We start from the raw sequence: 13,941 nt of genomic DNA, 5'->3' as shown, positions 1-13,941 counted from the left end.
ACATAACTGAATGAGATATTTTGAGAAAATAAATAAATGTTTAGATGACTGATGAGCTCTGTGTTGTGATAAGTTGTGATAAACTTTTTTTCTGTCTTTTTGTATTTATTTAAATTGAAAACTCTGATGGTTTCCCTTTTTATCACAGTATAAAGTCATTATCAAATAGTTTTTAAACTAAAAATTAACTATCTTTTTAGAAATTTAACTAAAAGTTTCAGAACTTTTTTCAAGTCCACGACCGATTTATCATTAGATACTTTTAAGATAAATATTAACTATTATGAGTTCAACCAAAAAGCTATTGTTTATAAAATAAAAATAGCTTTAAAGTTCACGTGCTGTTATTTTGAATTGATGTAATACTTTTGGCACTTAAATCCAACTTTTAATCCTAAGTCACTAATGCTGCTTTTAAAGTTTTGTTTAGCTACTTTATGTTATTGTCTGTAAAAGTTTATAAGATCATTCATGTATTCTACATAGTTATGTACTTACTAGTTTTAAACTTTTTATAATTGTTTTTTATTATTAATTAAATTTTGTTTTAAGTTTAAAGTAAACTAATGGTTAAAAAGTTTAGTTTTCAATGTTTTTTTTTTATTTCAATAAAAAAATGTACGTAATACACATATTAAAATTTTTGTTATTTAACTTTATCTAGACTAAATGAAACAAGAATACTTAATTTATATTTGTAGAAAAACTATTTTAATTGTTTTTTAACATATTACAGTTAAAATTTATCTTATAAAGGCGGATATTTGTTCGTTTATTATAAGTATAATGTTTTTATATTTCACGTCTATTTCCAATATAATTTTATAAAGACCAATTAACTGGCTCAGTTTTACTAACTTGAAAATAAGTTACGTACTTAAAATATTTTTTTGAAAAGTGTTTCTTTGAAAGTACAATATTTAAAAATTTTCTCGATAATGCAAAATAAAAGTTCGAGTCACGTAGAGAAGTGGCTTCCTGCAGCTCATAAATGTCAAATTTGTTTATATAAGTATAATTTTAAAATGTTTTAACGAGCAGATAAAACATGGAATTTTTGGAAACAAGCAGAAATTTTGCTTACTTAAAAAAATTAAATCTTGCTTAAATTAAGAACTCTGAAAGTTTAATTGATTATTATGAAAAACTTAAACACCAATTTGTTTGTGAGTCATTTTAAAAACAAACTAAAATTACAAATATTTCATTTAAAAAACAAGTTTTCAAAGATATATTGTTTTTATAATGAAGTTTCTTTTAAGTTTGAAAAATTAATACGAATATTAAAATTTAATTTCACTTGCTTTCAACAAACAGTTTAAACTGGATGTAATTTTATTTGTAAAAATTAGTGATAGTTTACGAAAAAATATATATATAACTAGGTTTTGGATAACTTTAAATATTTAAGTAAATTTTTAATTATAACTTGCGGTGTTTTTGTGAAGTCAGACTCCTTAGAAACAAATAAACCATTTGTTTTTCATTCTTACTATGGTCAAAGTGCAATGTCTAACAAGTGAAAATAATGTACTTCACAGCTTATGTTGAACAAACATATGTTTTCGTGCGTTATAATAGTTCAGTTATGTTAGTTAAATTTTAGCTTTAGAGTTAGTTCATTTTCTTAAAGTTTGTTCTGTATGTTAGTATTTTTTTTTAATCTTAAATGATTTATTAACATCACTTATCATAAAAGCTTTGGCGCTTAAAAACAACTTTTAAAAACAGCTTAAACTTCTTGATAATCAAGTTTTCAATATATCTATTTATTATTGAAGTACAAAAGTAATTGATTTTTGTATTTTAAAGAGAATACTTTTGTAATCGATAATCTTTATAATTTAATCAATGAATGTTAAAGAAAACGTTTAATAATGTTTGGGATAATTAATTTTCGTAATTGATAATGACTATATAAATTACTTAAAGTATCTCTTTGTTCTATATACCAAAAAAATAGTTCAGTTTCTATGATAAATATTCTAAACTATATTTAAGTATATAAAGTTATTAAAGTTGTACTTTTAATTTCTTAAAATTATAGTTTAGCATTATAAGTTTATTAATAAATTGTTAAAATGAAGCATATAAAGAAAAAAAAATAGGTTGTTTTAGAACTAAGAAATGAGCTCTATAGCACTTGATAAGTAATTATAAACAACATTTTTAGTTGCTGATTTCTTCTTACGAAACAGATAACAAACTCAACTACCGTCATAAAATGTTATTAATTTTTTAATAACTGTATAAACTACTTCATAGTCTTAAGAATTAAAAGTTTATTTAAATAAGTAGTATATTTTGCTAAAGTATATGTAGCAACACATTTTCATGCTTTTAAATTTACAAGCAGATAACTTTATATGTTGTGAGGTTTGTTTTTTAACTGTACCAAGTTATGAGGAAAACAATAATGTTTGCAGTTAATTATTAATATTCACATTAGCGAAATGCGTGCTTAATAAATTTAAATAATGTAGTAAACATGTTTTCTTCACTAGTTAATACTTAAGTTTAAAAAACTTTTTTACAGTTGTTTAAGTATAGATGAAAAAAATCTGGTTAAGTTAGTTTTTTACATTTCAAAAATGCATTTTTATGTTTAAGTGACTGGTTAATAAGAAATAGTTTTTCACTTTTTAGAAGGGTTACTAAAAACTATTTTATAAAATAAGATATCAAACCATGATTCGAAAGTCAAAGACCAGTAATTCATTTTCAAAAAAGATTGGAAACACAACATCATTTTTTTGTTTTTAATAAAGCATTTCAAAAAACTTTTGGTTTAGTCTTGAGTAAACAATATTACTAACTTAATGTTTTTTTTTATAATCTCTGTTTTGTATAATCTTAATATAAGTTTCTTTTTAAGTCTTAATTTATATAAATTGAGTAGCCCACAACTTTTAAAATCAACTAAGATCCGTTAATTTAAAAGGCTGCAGATACATAATATAAACTAAGAACTCAAACTTATATAGGATATAAGTACTTAAAGTAAGAGTTAAAAACCTTCAACAAATAACACGTAAGAAGAACACTTTTCTTAGAAAACCATTAAGACGTTTAAATGTTTATGTTGATTTGAGTGGTTTTTATACAAAAAACGCTTTGTTACTAGCTAGCAGTTATCGACTTACATAGCGTCTACAAACTATTCTAACATTTTTAATGAGCGCGAATTTAGCAAATCAGAACTTTAGGTATACTTTTTTATTGCTATTTGTATATTAAACTGTTCATTAGCGTATTTCCTTTTTGTCTTTCTAAAAGTTACTTTAGCCTATCGTGGTCTTTAAACACTAGTACTACTTGGGTCATGTCGATAATCAATATGAACATGTTGCTTAATGTATAAGAGGAAGAAACACGTTTGCGTTTTCTTCAAGCCTTCTTTGATAAGTTTTTTTAAATTTACAGAAAATTCTAATACAAAATTTTTTGGATCCTATACCGAAACTTATCCAAGGATAAAAATATAAATAGCATCAGAGCTAATATGTTTCATTTTTACCCTAATTGTTCATTGCTTCAAAACCTAATCGAACTTTGCAAGCTAATGTATTTGGTTTTTGCATGAACTTTTTTAAGATATGCGTTTTACAGTAGACCGACGAGTGACCGCTGTTACAATCTGCACTGTGATAAGGCCTAGTTCAGACATTTTACTTAATATGATGACCACCTACTAAAATAATATCTAGCTGGTGTTAGTTTTAATACAGGGGAGTGGGGTACAGCAGACAGCACTAACTCTTTTCTGAATTATTACTCAAGCGCGCTTTAATTTGTCAAATATAGGAGTTAAGCTCCTTAAAAAAATTGTCGGTAGCCGTATCAACCTGTTCTTCTGAGAGCAAAGCGAAAGGTGAAAAGCTTTACAGTACAAGATATTCTCTTTGCTGATGATGCTGCACTCGAAGCTCCATATGTTAAAGAACTTCAGACATTGCTGAGCCTTTTTTAGTTATCATGTTCACATTTCGGTCTTACTATTGGACTTAAAAAACTAAGTCCTAAGCTAAAAAAACAAACTCCACTATCAATCAAGATCTAAGAAAAGGACTTAAAAAATACAAAAATGTGTGGCTCAAGTGATGCGTAAAATTAATCAGATGAATAAACTATTTGTCGCATTGGTAGAGCTTCAGGCACTTTCTTTTGAATGGATGCAAGTTTTGTGATAACATAAAAACACCACTTTAATCTACAATGCCTCCGTCGTGTCCTTAGAATTAGAAGGCAATGAAAAATCACCAAGGAGAGAGTGTTTTTTAACCTTTTTGTACTTTGGCTTTAGTCCGTACATGCTTCGCCAGCTTGGACATGCTCTGAAAATAAACTACGAGCGAATTTAAAGTTTATAAACAGTAATGTTGTACAGCGAGTTGGCTGTTTGCAGACGTAACCTAGGTCGTTCAAAACTATTTTTTAAAGACGTTTGCAAGCACGACCTTAATTTTCAAAACTGATGTTTAGTAAAGCTTGCTAATGACGGTGACAAGTGGTAATTTTTTATCTTTAAATGACTTCAAATAAAAAGAACAGAAGTTCTCTAAGAAACCCAAGCAGTCAAAAAAATCAGAATAAATTATATTTATCATTTTGTTGCATCACTTTGTTTGTCTTTGTTTTGGTGTAGTGCATTATTAACGTTATTAATATTTTGAACACAACAAGCATAACCGGTTTCAGCTGATAACAGGCCTATTATTAGTAGAAATATTTAAAAAAGTAGTTACAAGACTTTCAAACATTTTATTTGTCATTTTGATTAAGTTTTTTTAAGTAATAAAACTACTAGTAATCTGCCACATTCAACCAAAACTTGATTAGAAAAATAAAACCTAGTCTTTGAATCCGGTTAATCTATTAGTTTTAAAGTTAGATTTTGGTGGTTTGCTAAACCTTTATCTAAAATTCTTAAAAGAATTTTTTCCCATATTGTTAGAACTGTGTCGCTTTTACAGGTGTAACTAAATAACCTATGCTTTTATTTTTTAAATATGTTTTAGAAATAAGTCTACCTACACACTACTTTTATGAGTTTAAACATCAGTCTTTTTGTTTTGTACTGAAAAAAATCCTAATTAAAATTTTCTTTCAATATATTCATACATACTGTCACGGAAAATACAACTGAAAGGGCACAAAATAAAGCAGAACTTACATACTTGATGAATTATACAAAGTAATGGTTTTAAAAAATGCAATTTAAATTAACACAAAATATCTTTAACTAAATTATACGATAGTATAACAAAATTTTTAATAACTTAAATATATTTTTAAGATCAAAGTAGCTTCGAATCTAATTAAATCAATTTTATTTAAACAATCTCAAAACACTAAAACATGAATTTTCATATTTACAGTACTTAATTTTACCTTCACAAGTTGATTTGTTAAAAGTTATGTAATCAACGATCTTTTCATAGCACTTCTGACTACCAAGCTTTTTGTTTTTATTTTATTATTATTATTCAATGTACTTGTTCACTTTTGTTTTTAATATCTGAAAGCTTGATCAATTTAGCTACTTTTTTGCAGTAGCATTTTGTTTTTTTCGCAATAAACTACTTTATGGTAATATAATTGGGTAATTCCCAGTTGAAAAAATGAAAGTTTTGGAAAAGACCGAAATTCTATCATTAATTGAAAAATGTGTGATTTCTAACTTTCTCTCAAAAGTTTATAATTAGCTCTTATGTACGGTAGTTTTAGTAATATCGAGAATAATTCTGGACCCAAAAAAGACTCTACTTTATTGATTAGACTGCGACTTTATTACTCAATTTACCTATATTTTTGATACTTATGTCGATTGAGAACTATTATATCACTAATAACTTCTGTTGAGCAAAGTGTTTGTCTTCTTTGATGTAGGGTCTTAATTAAACCAGTTATTTTCGCTTACTGCTGAAAGCTGTATCATTTTGTGCCGTTTAGATTATATTTTTCTACTATAAAATTGAAGAAATATATTAGAATATAACTTCAATTGAGTATCTTTTACTTAGTTTTGTCATTGATAAAAAATATTTTTATAATTTCTTAAATCACTACTGTTTTGAAAAGCTTACAAACACACAATGGTTTATAAACTATTGTAATGTCTATTTTTTTTACACTTTGTAGTATAGATACACTGTTAGTATAAGATAGATACTGAAATATAATTTTTGCTCGTTAAAATAGCGAGTAATAGCTCTTGTTCAAGTATATTAACTTTTTAAGTGAGTTTTTTTATTATTACGTATAAATTAGAAATATTTTAAAAAGTGCAATATTATAGCACAAAATTTTAAATAATGATTTATGATACCTTTCAAACACTTTATTATAAAAGGATACCATAAAGGAGTATTTGTTTATTGTATATTGTTCATCATCTAAAATCTTGAATGTAAACTTAAATTATTATCATAATCCTTATTTCTTGTATGAACAAATGTTAAGTACAAAAATTTTTATCCTTAAACTGTTTTGTATACCTTTGTATAGCACAATTTTCAAAGTATTTGATATATTATTCAATTTGTTTATAACTTGTTTTTTTAGTTCTTTAACATGAAGTAGGATTATTGAATAACTTATAAGCACTTCATTAAAGAGTATACTTTTTTTTCCAGAAGAAAAAATTAAGCACAACTAATTATAAAGCTACATTCATTGGAAAAGTTCCCATACAACGTTAGAAAAAATGTGGATGATTTTTCGTAAACTGTTCAATAAAGTCTTAAAGGGTGCTAAAAGCATAAGCAAAAATAATAACGCAATAGAAATTAGCATGATTATTTTATGTAAGTAATATAAGTTCTTTAAAATGATTTAATAAAAATACTATTATTTTTACACTCTGTCTAATTAAAGCCAAAAAAAAAATTGGTAATGTTCTATTTGAAAAACAACGGACCTTACAATTGTACAAACTTTTACTCACAAATTCCAGAAATTTTTAGAAAAATCAATACTTATGTCTATAAAAATCTTGAATTACATTTAGAGTTTCTGATATTATTTCAAATGTAAACAAAGTATGTTTAAAACTTTAATATTATATAAGATGAAATTGAAAATCAACAAGTTTTTTTTTTAATTTTGTAGTACAAAAGGTGTTCAGATTTTTCTTAAAAACCCGAGTATTTTAAATTAAAAAAATACAAAAAGCTCTCTCGGTTTTTTTATTCAAACACCAGACGGTTAGTTTGAAAACAAGTGTCTTAATATTTAATTTAACATAGTTAATGTGTATTTCTCATAATACTAAATTTACAGTGGGTTCAATTTTGTTTCTATTTCAAGTAGATCTAATACCATTAAAAATAAATGGTTATTTTTGCGGTGACATCAGCTTAAAATATCCTTATGTGCCTATAAAAAAGAGTAAACTTCATGTAGTATGTGAAGGGGTTATTCTTTCTTTAATTGCGGTGAGACTTTTTTGTTACGTTTTTTAGATTTCAATACTTTTTAAGTTTTACTATTAGGCTGTCCTGGTTGAAGTTTTTAAAACAAAAACAGTGAAAGCTATAAACTTCAGACACAAAATCAATTTAAATCTAAAAAGAAGTGTTTGCGATAAAATAAACTCTTTTATTAGTAAGTTTGCATTATATTTTCGTGATAACAGGTTCAAAGTAAAAGTGTTGTAATTGTTTTTAATTATAAAAAATATTTATATACAGTACCCTGTTTTTAGCATTTATTATTTATTATTTTTTTGAAATATATTTTAAAATTTAAAACAAATACTATGAACAGTGTTCTTGTTGGTTGGATGCTGTTTTAATGAAATTTTAACAAACATGTTAAAACACACAATTGGACGACTAAGACCTTATTTCATTGATTTGTGCAATTCTTCAGTGACTTGTCTGCTAAATAAGAATTTCTTGTACATTGAAAACTATACGTGTCAAAACAAATTTCAGCACTATTTAAAGTCTGAAAATTACCAAACCCATTTATTAAATGCAAGGTTTGTTTGGTTACACTCGTTATAAAAAAATTTTTAACTGTTCGATTATGCTAGAAAAAAATATTATAATTTATATTTTAATGCCCATATCAAAGCACAGTACTGGAACTTATAATTTTTTGTAAAATTAGAAAAAAAAAGAGTATTATATTTATTATATGAACTATACAAAAGTTGCATTATACAAATATAGAATTAACATTGATAACCTTTATTCTATTTGAATAAAACTTATTTAAGCACTGACGAGGTTTTTGACCGAAACTTAGTTTGTAAAATAAATTCTTGAAGAATAGATTCATTATCTCTCCTCTAGTAGTTGAGATCTCTTTATTTGTTTTCTTAAAACCAAAACATATAATACTAATAACCTTTAGTAAATGTGTTTTTATGTTCTTTATTTTTTCTGTAACCAACAAAACTTTAAAACAGAAAGTCTTTTCCGTCAGGATTAGCTTCTAATTCCTTTTACATTGCTACATTTTGTTTGGTTAGTTTTTTGTTAATATAATTTAAACTATTTTACTTAAAACGTAATTAGTCTTTAGAATAAAAAAACATAATAAACACTTTATTGTTAAAGAATTAAAACAACAATTTTAGCCTTATTTTATTTATAATAATGTAGTCCATAGATAAAAAATTATGAAAAGGTTACTATTATTTAAATAACTTGATAAAATCTTTGTATACTTACTATTTAGCTTAACTATATTTATTTTTAAAGTCTGTCATTGTTAACCTGAGACAATTTTTAATGTTTTGTAAGAGTTATTGACATATCTGGTTTGGTCAGTTTTTACAATATTTCTATTTCAATATTAAATATCAAAAAAATTTTTTTAAGTTACTACATATTTTGTTTTAGTCTTTCAAATAACCGACCAGCAAGCATAAACCAAATAAAAGTTGTTTGGTTATTTTTTTTTATTAGAACTTCTACAAATTTTTTAAGTATTTTCTCTTAGTTTTAGCAATTTTTGTTGAATCTTCATTACTTAGAGCTAAAAACTTACTCAAATCATTTTTTTTGTTTAACGTTTCGTACGTAATCGATTTCATATCACTGTTTAATTTAAAAAAATTCTAAGTAACGTGTAAACAAAGTACAATTCTGTAAAATTCTTCTTTTAATATAATAAGTGATCTGCTATAAAAATAGTGTAATAGTATGTTTCTTTTTACTTCGAGTTTTTATTAAACATATTGATGTTTTCAAATTTCATTATAAAACAATAGTAGCCTATTTAAAAGAAATTTTGTAGATTACTTTAAGTAACTGTAAAGAATTTACTTTTTGTGACTAATAAAATTTATATTTAATGTCCTGGACAAAACATTAAAAGGTATCTGTGGTGTGCGACTCATTAACCGAAAGGTTTCTAGTGCACCAGGTCTTAGGAAAAAATACTTTGAGCGTTTTTTTTTGTCGATCAATAAACAATATATGTATAACAGTTTGAAAAAATTGTATAATTAAGCCTTTTAAAACACTTCTTTTTGTTAATAAAGTAGTACCCGAATTTGAGTCTTTTACGAGAAGAAATTTTTTGATCTAGTTAATGTTTCGAATTAACTATTTTAAACTTTTAGCTATTTTTTAGATAAATAACGTACTCTTTATGTCACAGTTATTAAAAAGTCAGAAAATAATATTGTTACTATTTCTTAATTTTGAGTTGTTTTTGACTCAAAAATACAAATGTTTGTTTAAAATTTTATTGTTACTAAAAACTACCAATATTTTAGTAATTTTATGACTAAGTTAAAATATATTTTTGTAATTAAAAAATATGTGGTAAATATCTGCGTGATAAAGATTTTTAAACGTAGCTTAGGTTTTATTTTAACAAATGCATTAAAAAATTTAACAAATTAGTATTTTAGCTATATTGAAAAACTAATACAAAAAACTAAGTTTTTATTCTAATTACAAAGGAAATATATACCAAACCAATTCACAGCTGTATATCGAGCACCGTTTATCCAAAAGAAATGAAATTCGTTTAATTCGTAACTTCTTTCAAGTCATGGTGATTGGGTGGGCATTGTGGGTAAGTTGGGGAAGAGTTGAGAAACACCACAACCACATTTCTGATGTAGCAGCAGGCATGCTTATCGGATCAGTTGTTGCAACATTAGCAGTACGATTTATTTTATGTTATAAACAGTTTGTATTTAAAAAATAAATACTTTTTTTTACTTAAAAACTTTTTTGTAAATACAAAAAGTTAATTTTAATAGTTTAATATTTTACTTGTAGACAATATTTAAGTACAAGGGATTAAAAAAATCAAAACTATATCTTATACAAAAAATTCTAAATAGTTGTTTATACTTTTATAATTCCTATTTTATATCATATTTCAGCTTTCTTCATAATTTTGTGTTGTATTTAATTATTAAATCAACATTTTCACATAAAAACTTAGTTTCTCATCATCTATAAAATTTTTAATTTAAGGTGAATTAAAATTCTTTATTCAACGTTTTTAACCTCACTAACAACTCTAAACCTATTAAAAGTAATAATAAAACTTCAATTTTGTATAGTAAAAAATTACGTATACTCCCTAAAATTATCAAACAAAAAGAAAGTTTTTGCGATTTAACTAATAGATTTCTGTTTAAAAATTTCAGTTCCATATTTTCAAAATGAATCGAAAGCTTCGAAACACTAGGAAGACTAATCGAAGATATGTGTTACAAAAAGCATCTATTTGTTCAATATAGGTCTTTCTACCTAGCTTTTTTATTTTTTTAAAGAAAGTTCTAAAACTATATTGTAGTTACCAAAAATCTAAACTTTTATATATGCTTTTAAAAAATTACTAATATTTAAGAAATGTTTTAGTTTTTAATTTTTACCTACTTAATGTCTAAGTTTAATCTTATATAAAGCATTTTTTGTTATCAAATACAGATATAAAATCTATAATAACTATTTATCGGTAACATTTTTTTAATAATAAACACATATTTACACACTGTGATTAACGTTTAAGGTGTTTAAGCGTTCTTTTTTTATATTAACTGCGAAAAAATTCAAGGTGTATTTTTTTTTTCTTTTCTTTCTGATTATATATTTATCTTTTTCATTTAATCTTAAAATATTTTTTTTTACTTGCACAACATTTGCTACGCATATTTAAGCTTCATTTTTTTATAGAATTTTTTTAAATAGGCTTGTTTTTAAAACTATGAAAGCAGTGTACTGTGTAAAATCTTTAACTACTCTTTAATAAATCGTTATAAAATACAAACTTCACTTACACTTTTTTTAAGTAAATCAATCTTTCTTAATAAGTTAATATTAAAGAACTATTTTCTATACTTATGTTTAATGATATAATAAAAAAACAAATTAAAACTTCCTAATTGTTTCTTATACCTTTCAGAGCATTAAACTGTTAATTACATATTCGACTAAAACACATCGTATGTTTAAACTAACGTATTTAGTAAAATTTATTACAAACTTTTGAGTAGATAAATCACTTTAAGTTTATAGAAATTTTCAAGACACTATAAAATACTTTAAGTAAAATAGTGAAACTATCTGATTATGCAATTTTTTCTTAATTTTAATTCAAGCATAAATTACTTTAGTTTAATTTAAAAAGACTCTAAAATATATATTTGGTACTAATGAAAATTGAATGCCTTTTTATTTGCTAGTTTTTACATGTCTAACATTCAAAAATTTAATATGTTACAAGGTTTTGAAAGCAAGCCAGTATTTAATTTCTTTTTAATTTAAGTGTTTTTCAAAATGTTCTCACTACCTCTTTTATTAAAAATCATAAACTTCATAAGCTGTGTCTAGAACTGGCTCACGTCTGCTTTTAAAATACCAGTTAATAATTATTAGAAGTTTTCAACGTGTATGCAAAGTTTTTAAGTAGTTATTGCAAACTATTCAGCTAGAACAAGAAATAACAATTGTGTCACCAAAGAAATAAATAGATTCGAAACTTTCAGATTTTCTTTTTATAAACTTCTTTTTCTATTGTATTCGATAATGCCTAAAAGTTTTTATAACTGTTAACTTTTGTTGTTTGTTGTACTTTCAAACTAACTAAAAGTAAAATTTAAACTTTAAGACAGAAATATAGCAACACTGGCTACAAGAAAAAACAAATTCTAATTTTTTACACGAAATCTTGACGGTGCATTTGATACTGTCTTACATTTATATAGAAATTTGAAAACACAAATAACCTTGAAGTCCCTTTTTTAAGTATTAGTAGTCGACTACTCATTTATTTCAGATTGTAAATTTAGAAGTTAAAGTATAATTTTAAGGTAGGCAGTACAAAGTTTTAAAATCAACTAGTTCTATTAGTGTATCTCAGTGTGATAATAACCTTTTGGTAACTTTACCTTATTACTGAGAAAAACTAAACATAGACGAATAATATTTCTTTTTAATATTTGTTATTAGTCAAAAATAACTTTAAGAATAATTCTACTAACTTAAAAATAATGACTTTCTTTTTTAAGCTTTGGTTATTTTTTCAGATATAGAACACAAAATGAACAGAAAAGATACAGATAATAAATACTTAAACGAAAAAAAGTTAACTTTTAAGTTATTTTTGATTCATAAATGGTTTACTACTCTAACTGATTACAAAAACTTGACCACAATTTTAGTACACCCAATTAACTTGTTTAGTCGTATTTATTTTTGGCATTAGTTCAGAGTTAAACTTAGTTTGAGTCATAACATTTATTGACGATCATGTTTACCACAAACAGTTTGTTAATCTAAATTTTACTCTTGATAACAGAGTACTACTATAGTGTATACACTTTATATACGTTTGATAATTTATATCAAATTATAAAATTCGTGTTAAGTCTCTGAAAATTTTGAAACAAAATTAAACAAACAAAGTATTTTGTTTATACAAGTAATTGTCACTTAAATGGTATTTTAAAGCACTTAAATTACAGTATTGATTCCAGAAAGACACCATTGTTAATATTCTTATGCTTTAAATCTGCATGTATTTTCAGAACTTTAATTTTACCCGTGGTAACTATTTTATTGCTTGTCAGTGTATTATGTATAACTTTTTAAAGGACGTTTTCTAATTTATACCTGCACATAAAAAACTGTAGGTTTAAAAAATAATTTCTGAGAAAAATCTATAAAACTATAAGAAAGTTCAAACAAAATCAATACCTTTTATTTTACTAATTTTATTTTCACTTGATATAGGAAATTAAAGGAACAGTTTCACAAACTTAAATAAATTAATATATTTTTTAGAAGTCAGTTTAAAAATATCAAGTTCTTGTAAAAGTTTTTTAATTGTTAATAATGTCTTTCTTAAAATTTTAATCTTACTTATTAAAAGTTACTTATTAAAAAATTTAGTTTACTATTTTTAACTCATTAGTCTAATTGAAGCATCTAGTACAATTTCTCTTGAATAGTAACGATGACTTAAAGTTTGCTTAATTGTTTCTTTAATTAAGTATGTCAATGAATGAGTGGTCTTTATATACATCAGGTAATTTGACTATGTTTTTAAGAGTCAACTTTTTAACCTTCAAAAATAAAAATAAATAAATGTTTTGTACTTAATATACTGTTGCTCTATAATAAGCTTTAAAGTGCATGAAGTATCAAAATATTTATAATTTAACACTACCGCAAACAAAGTTCATTGCTTAACTTTGTCTTTGTTTATAGTACTAAAAATAGTAATATTGGAAGAATATTATTGCGGAATATATTTTTGATAGCTATTTCATTTATAAAATAGAAATTATACTCATAAAATGTTAAAATTCATTATTTTAAGATGTTTTGTAATAAGTTTGATAAATAATACGTAAATTAATGTTTACGTTCACTTTAGATTTATATAAAACGAGACTTTTATAAAATCTTTTTATTTCAAAATTTTTTCCCGATATACCTTTATGGTTATAATAGTATACTA

General features: G+C 24.3%; 1 protein-coding gene across 1 annotated transcript; it reads left to right on the top strand.

Annotated features, from left to right (window-relative positions):
* Window positions 1-5,621: 5,621 nt before the first annotated feature.
* Window positions 5,622-10,366, top strand: LOC145833479 (phospholipid phosphatase 3-like). The gene is made up of 6 exons (XM_082940654.1): window positions 5,622-5,667; window positions 7,282-7,389; window positions 7,768-7,900; window positions 8,417-8,474; window positions 9,949-10,110; window positions 10,355-10,366. The coding sequence occupies exons 1-6, from the start codon at window positions 5,622-5,624 to the stop codon at window positions 10,364-10,366; spliced, it is 519 nt and encodes a 172-aa protein (XP_082796780.1).
* The last annotated feature ends 3,575 nt before the right edge of the window (window positions 10,367-13,941 follow it).

The sequence above is a fragment of the Thalia democratica genome, chromosome 4 (genome assembly GCF_965202585.1).
Source record: "Thalia democratica chromosome 4, ktThaDemo2.hap1.1, whole genome shotgun sequence".
NCBI lineage: Eukaryota > Metazoa > Chordata > Thaliacea > Salpida > Salpidae > Thalia > Thalia democratica.
The sequence above is the reverse complement of the archived record's forward strand: the minus strand, read 5'-3'. Positions and strand labels throughout refer to the sequence as shown.

Bases quoted from the DNA above. Each gene is read 5' to 3' on its own strand.
- LOC145833479 (XM_082940654.1), top strand. From the start codon at position 5,622: ATGAAAGTTTTGGAAAAGACCGAAATTCTATCATTAATTGAAAAAT. The intron at 7,901-8,416 runs GTACATTGAAAA...ACTTTAAAACAG, and splicing joins CTGCTAAATAAGAATTTCTT to AAAGTCTTTTCCGTCAGGAT. The intron at 8,475-9,948 runs GTTAGTTTTTTG...ACCAATTCACAG, and splicing joins ACATTGCTACATTTTGTTTG to CTGTATATCGAGCACCGTTT.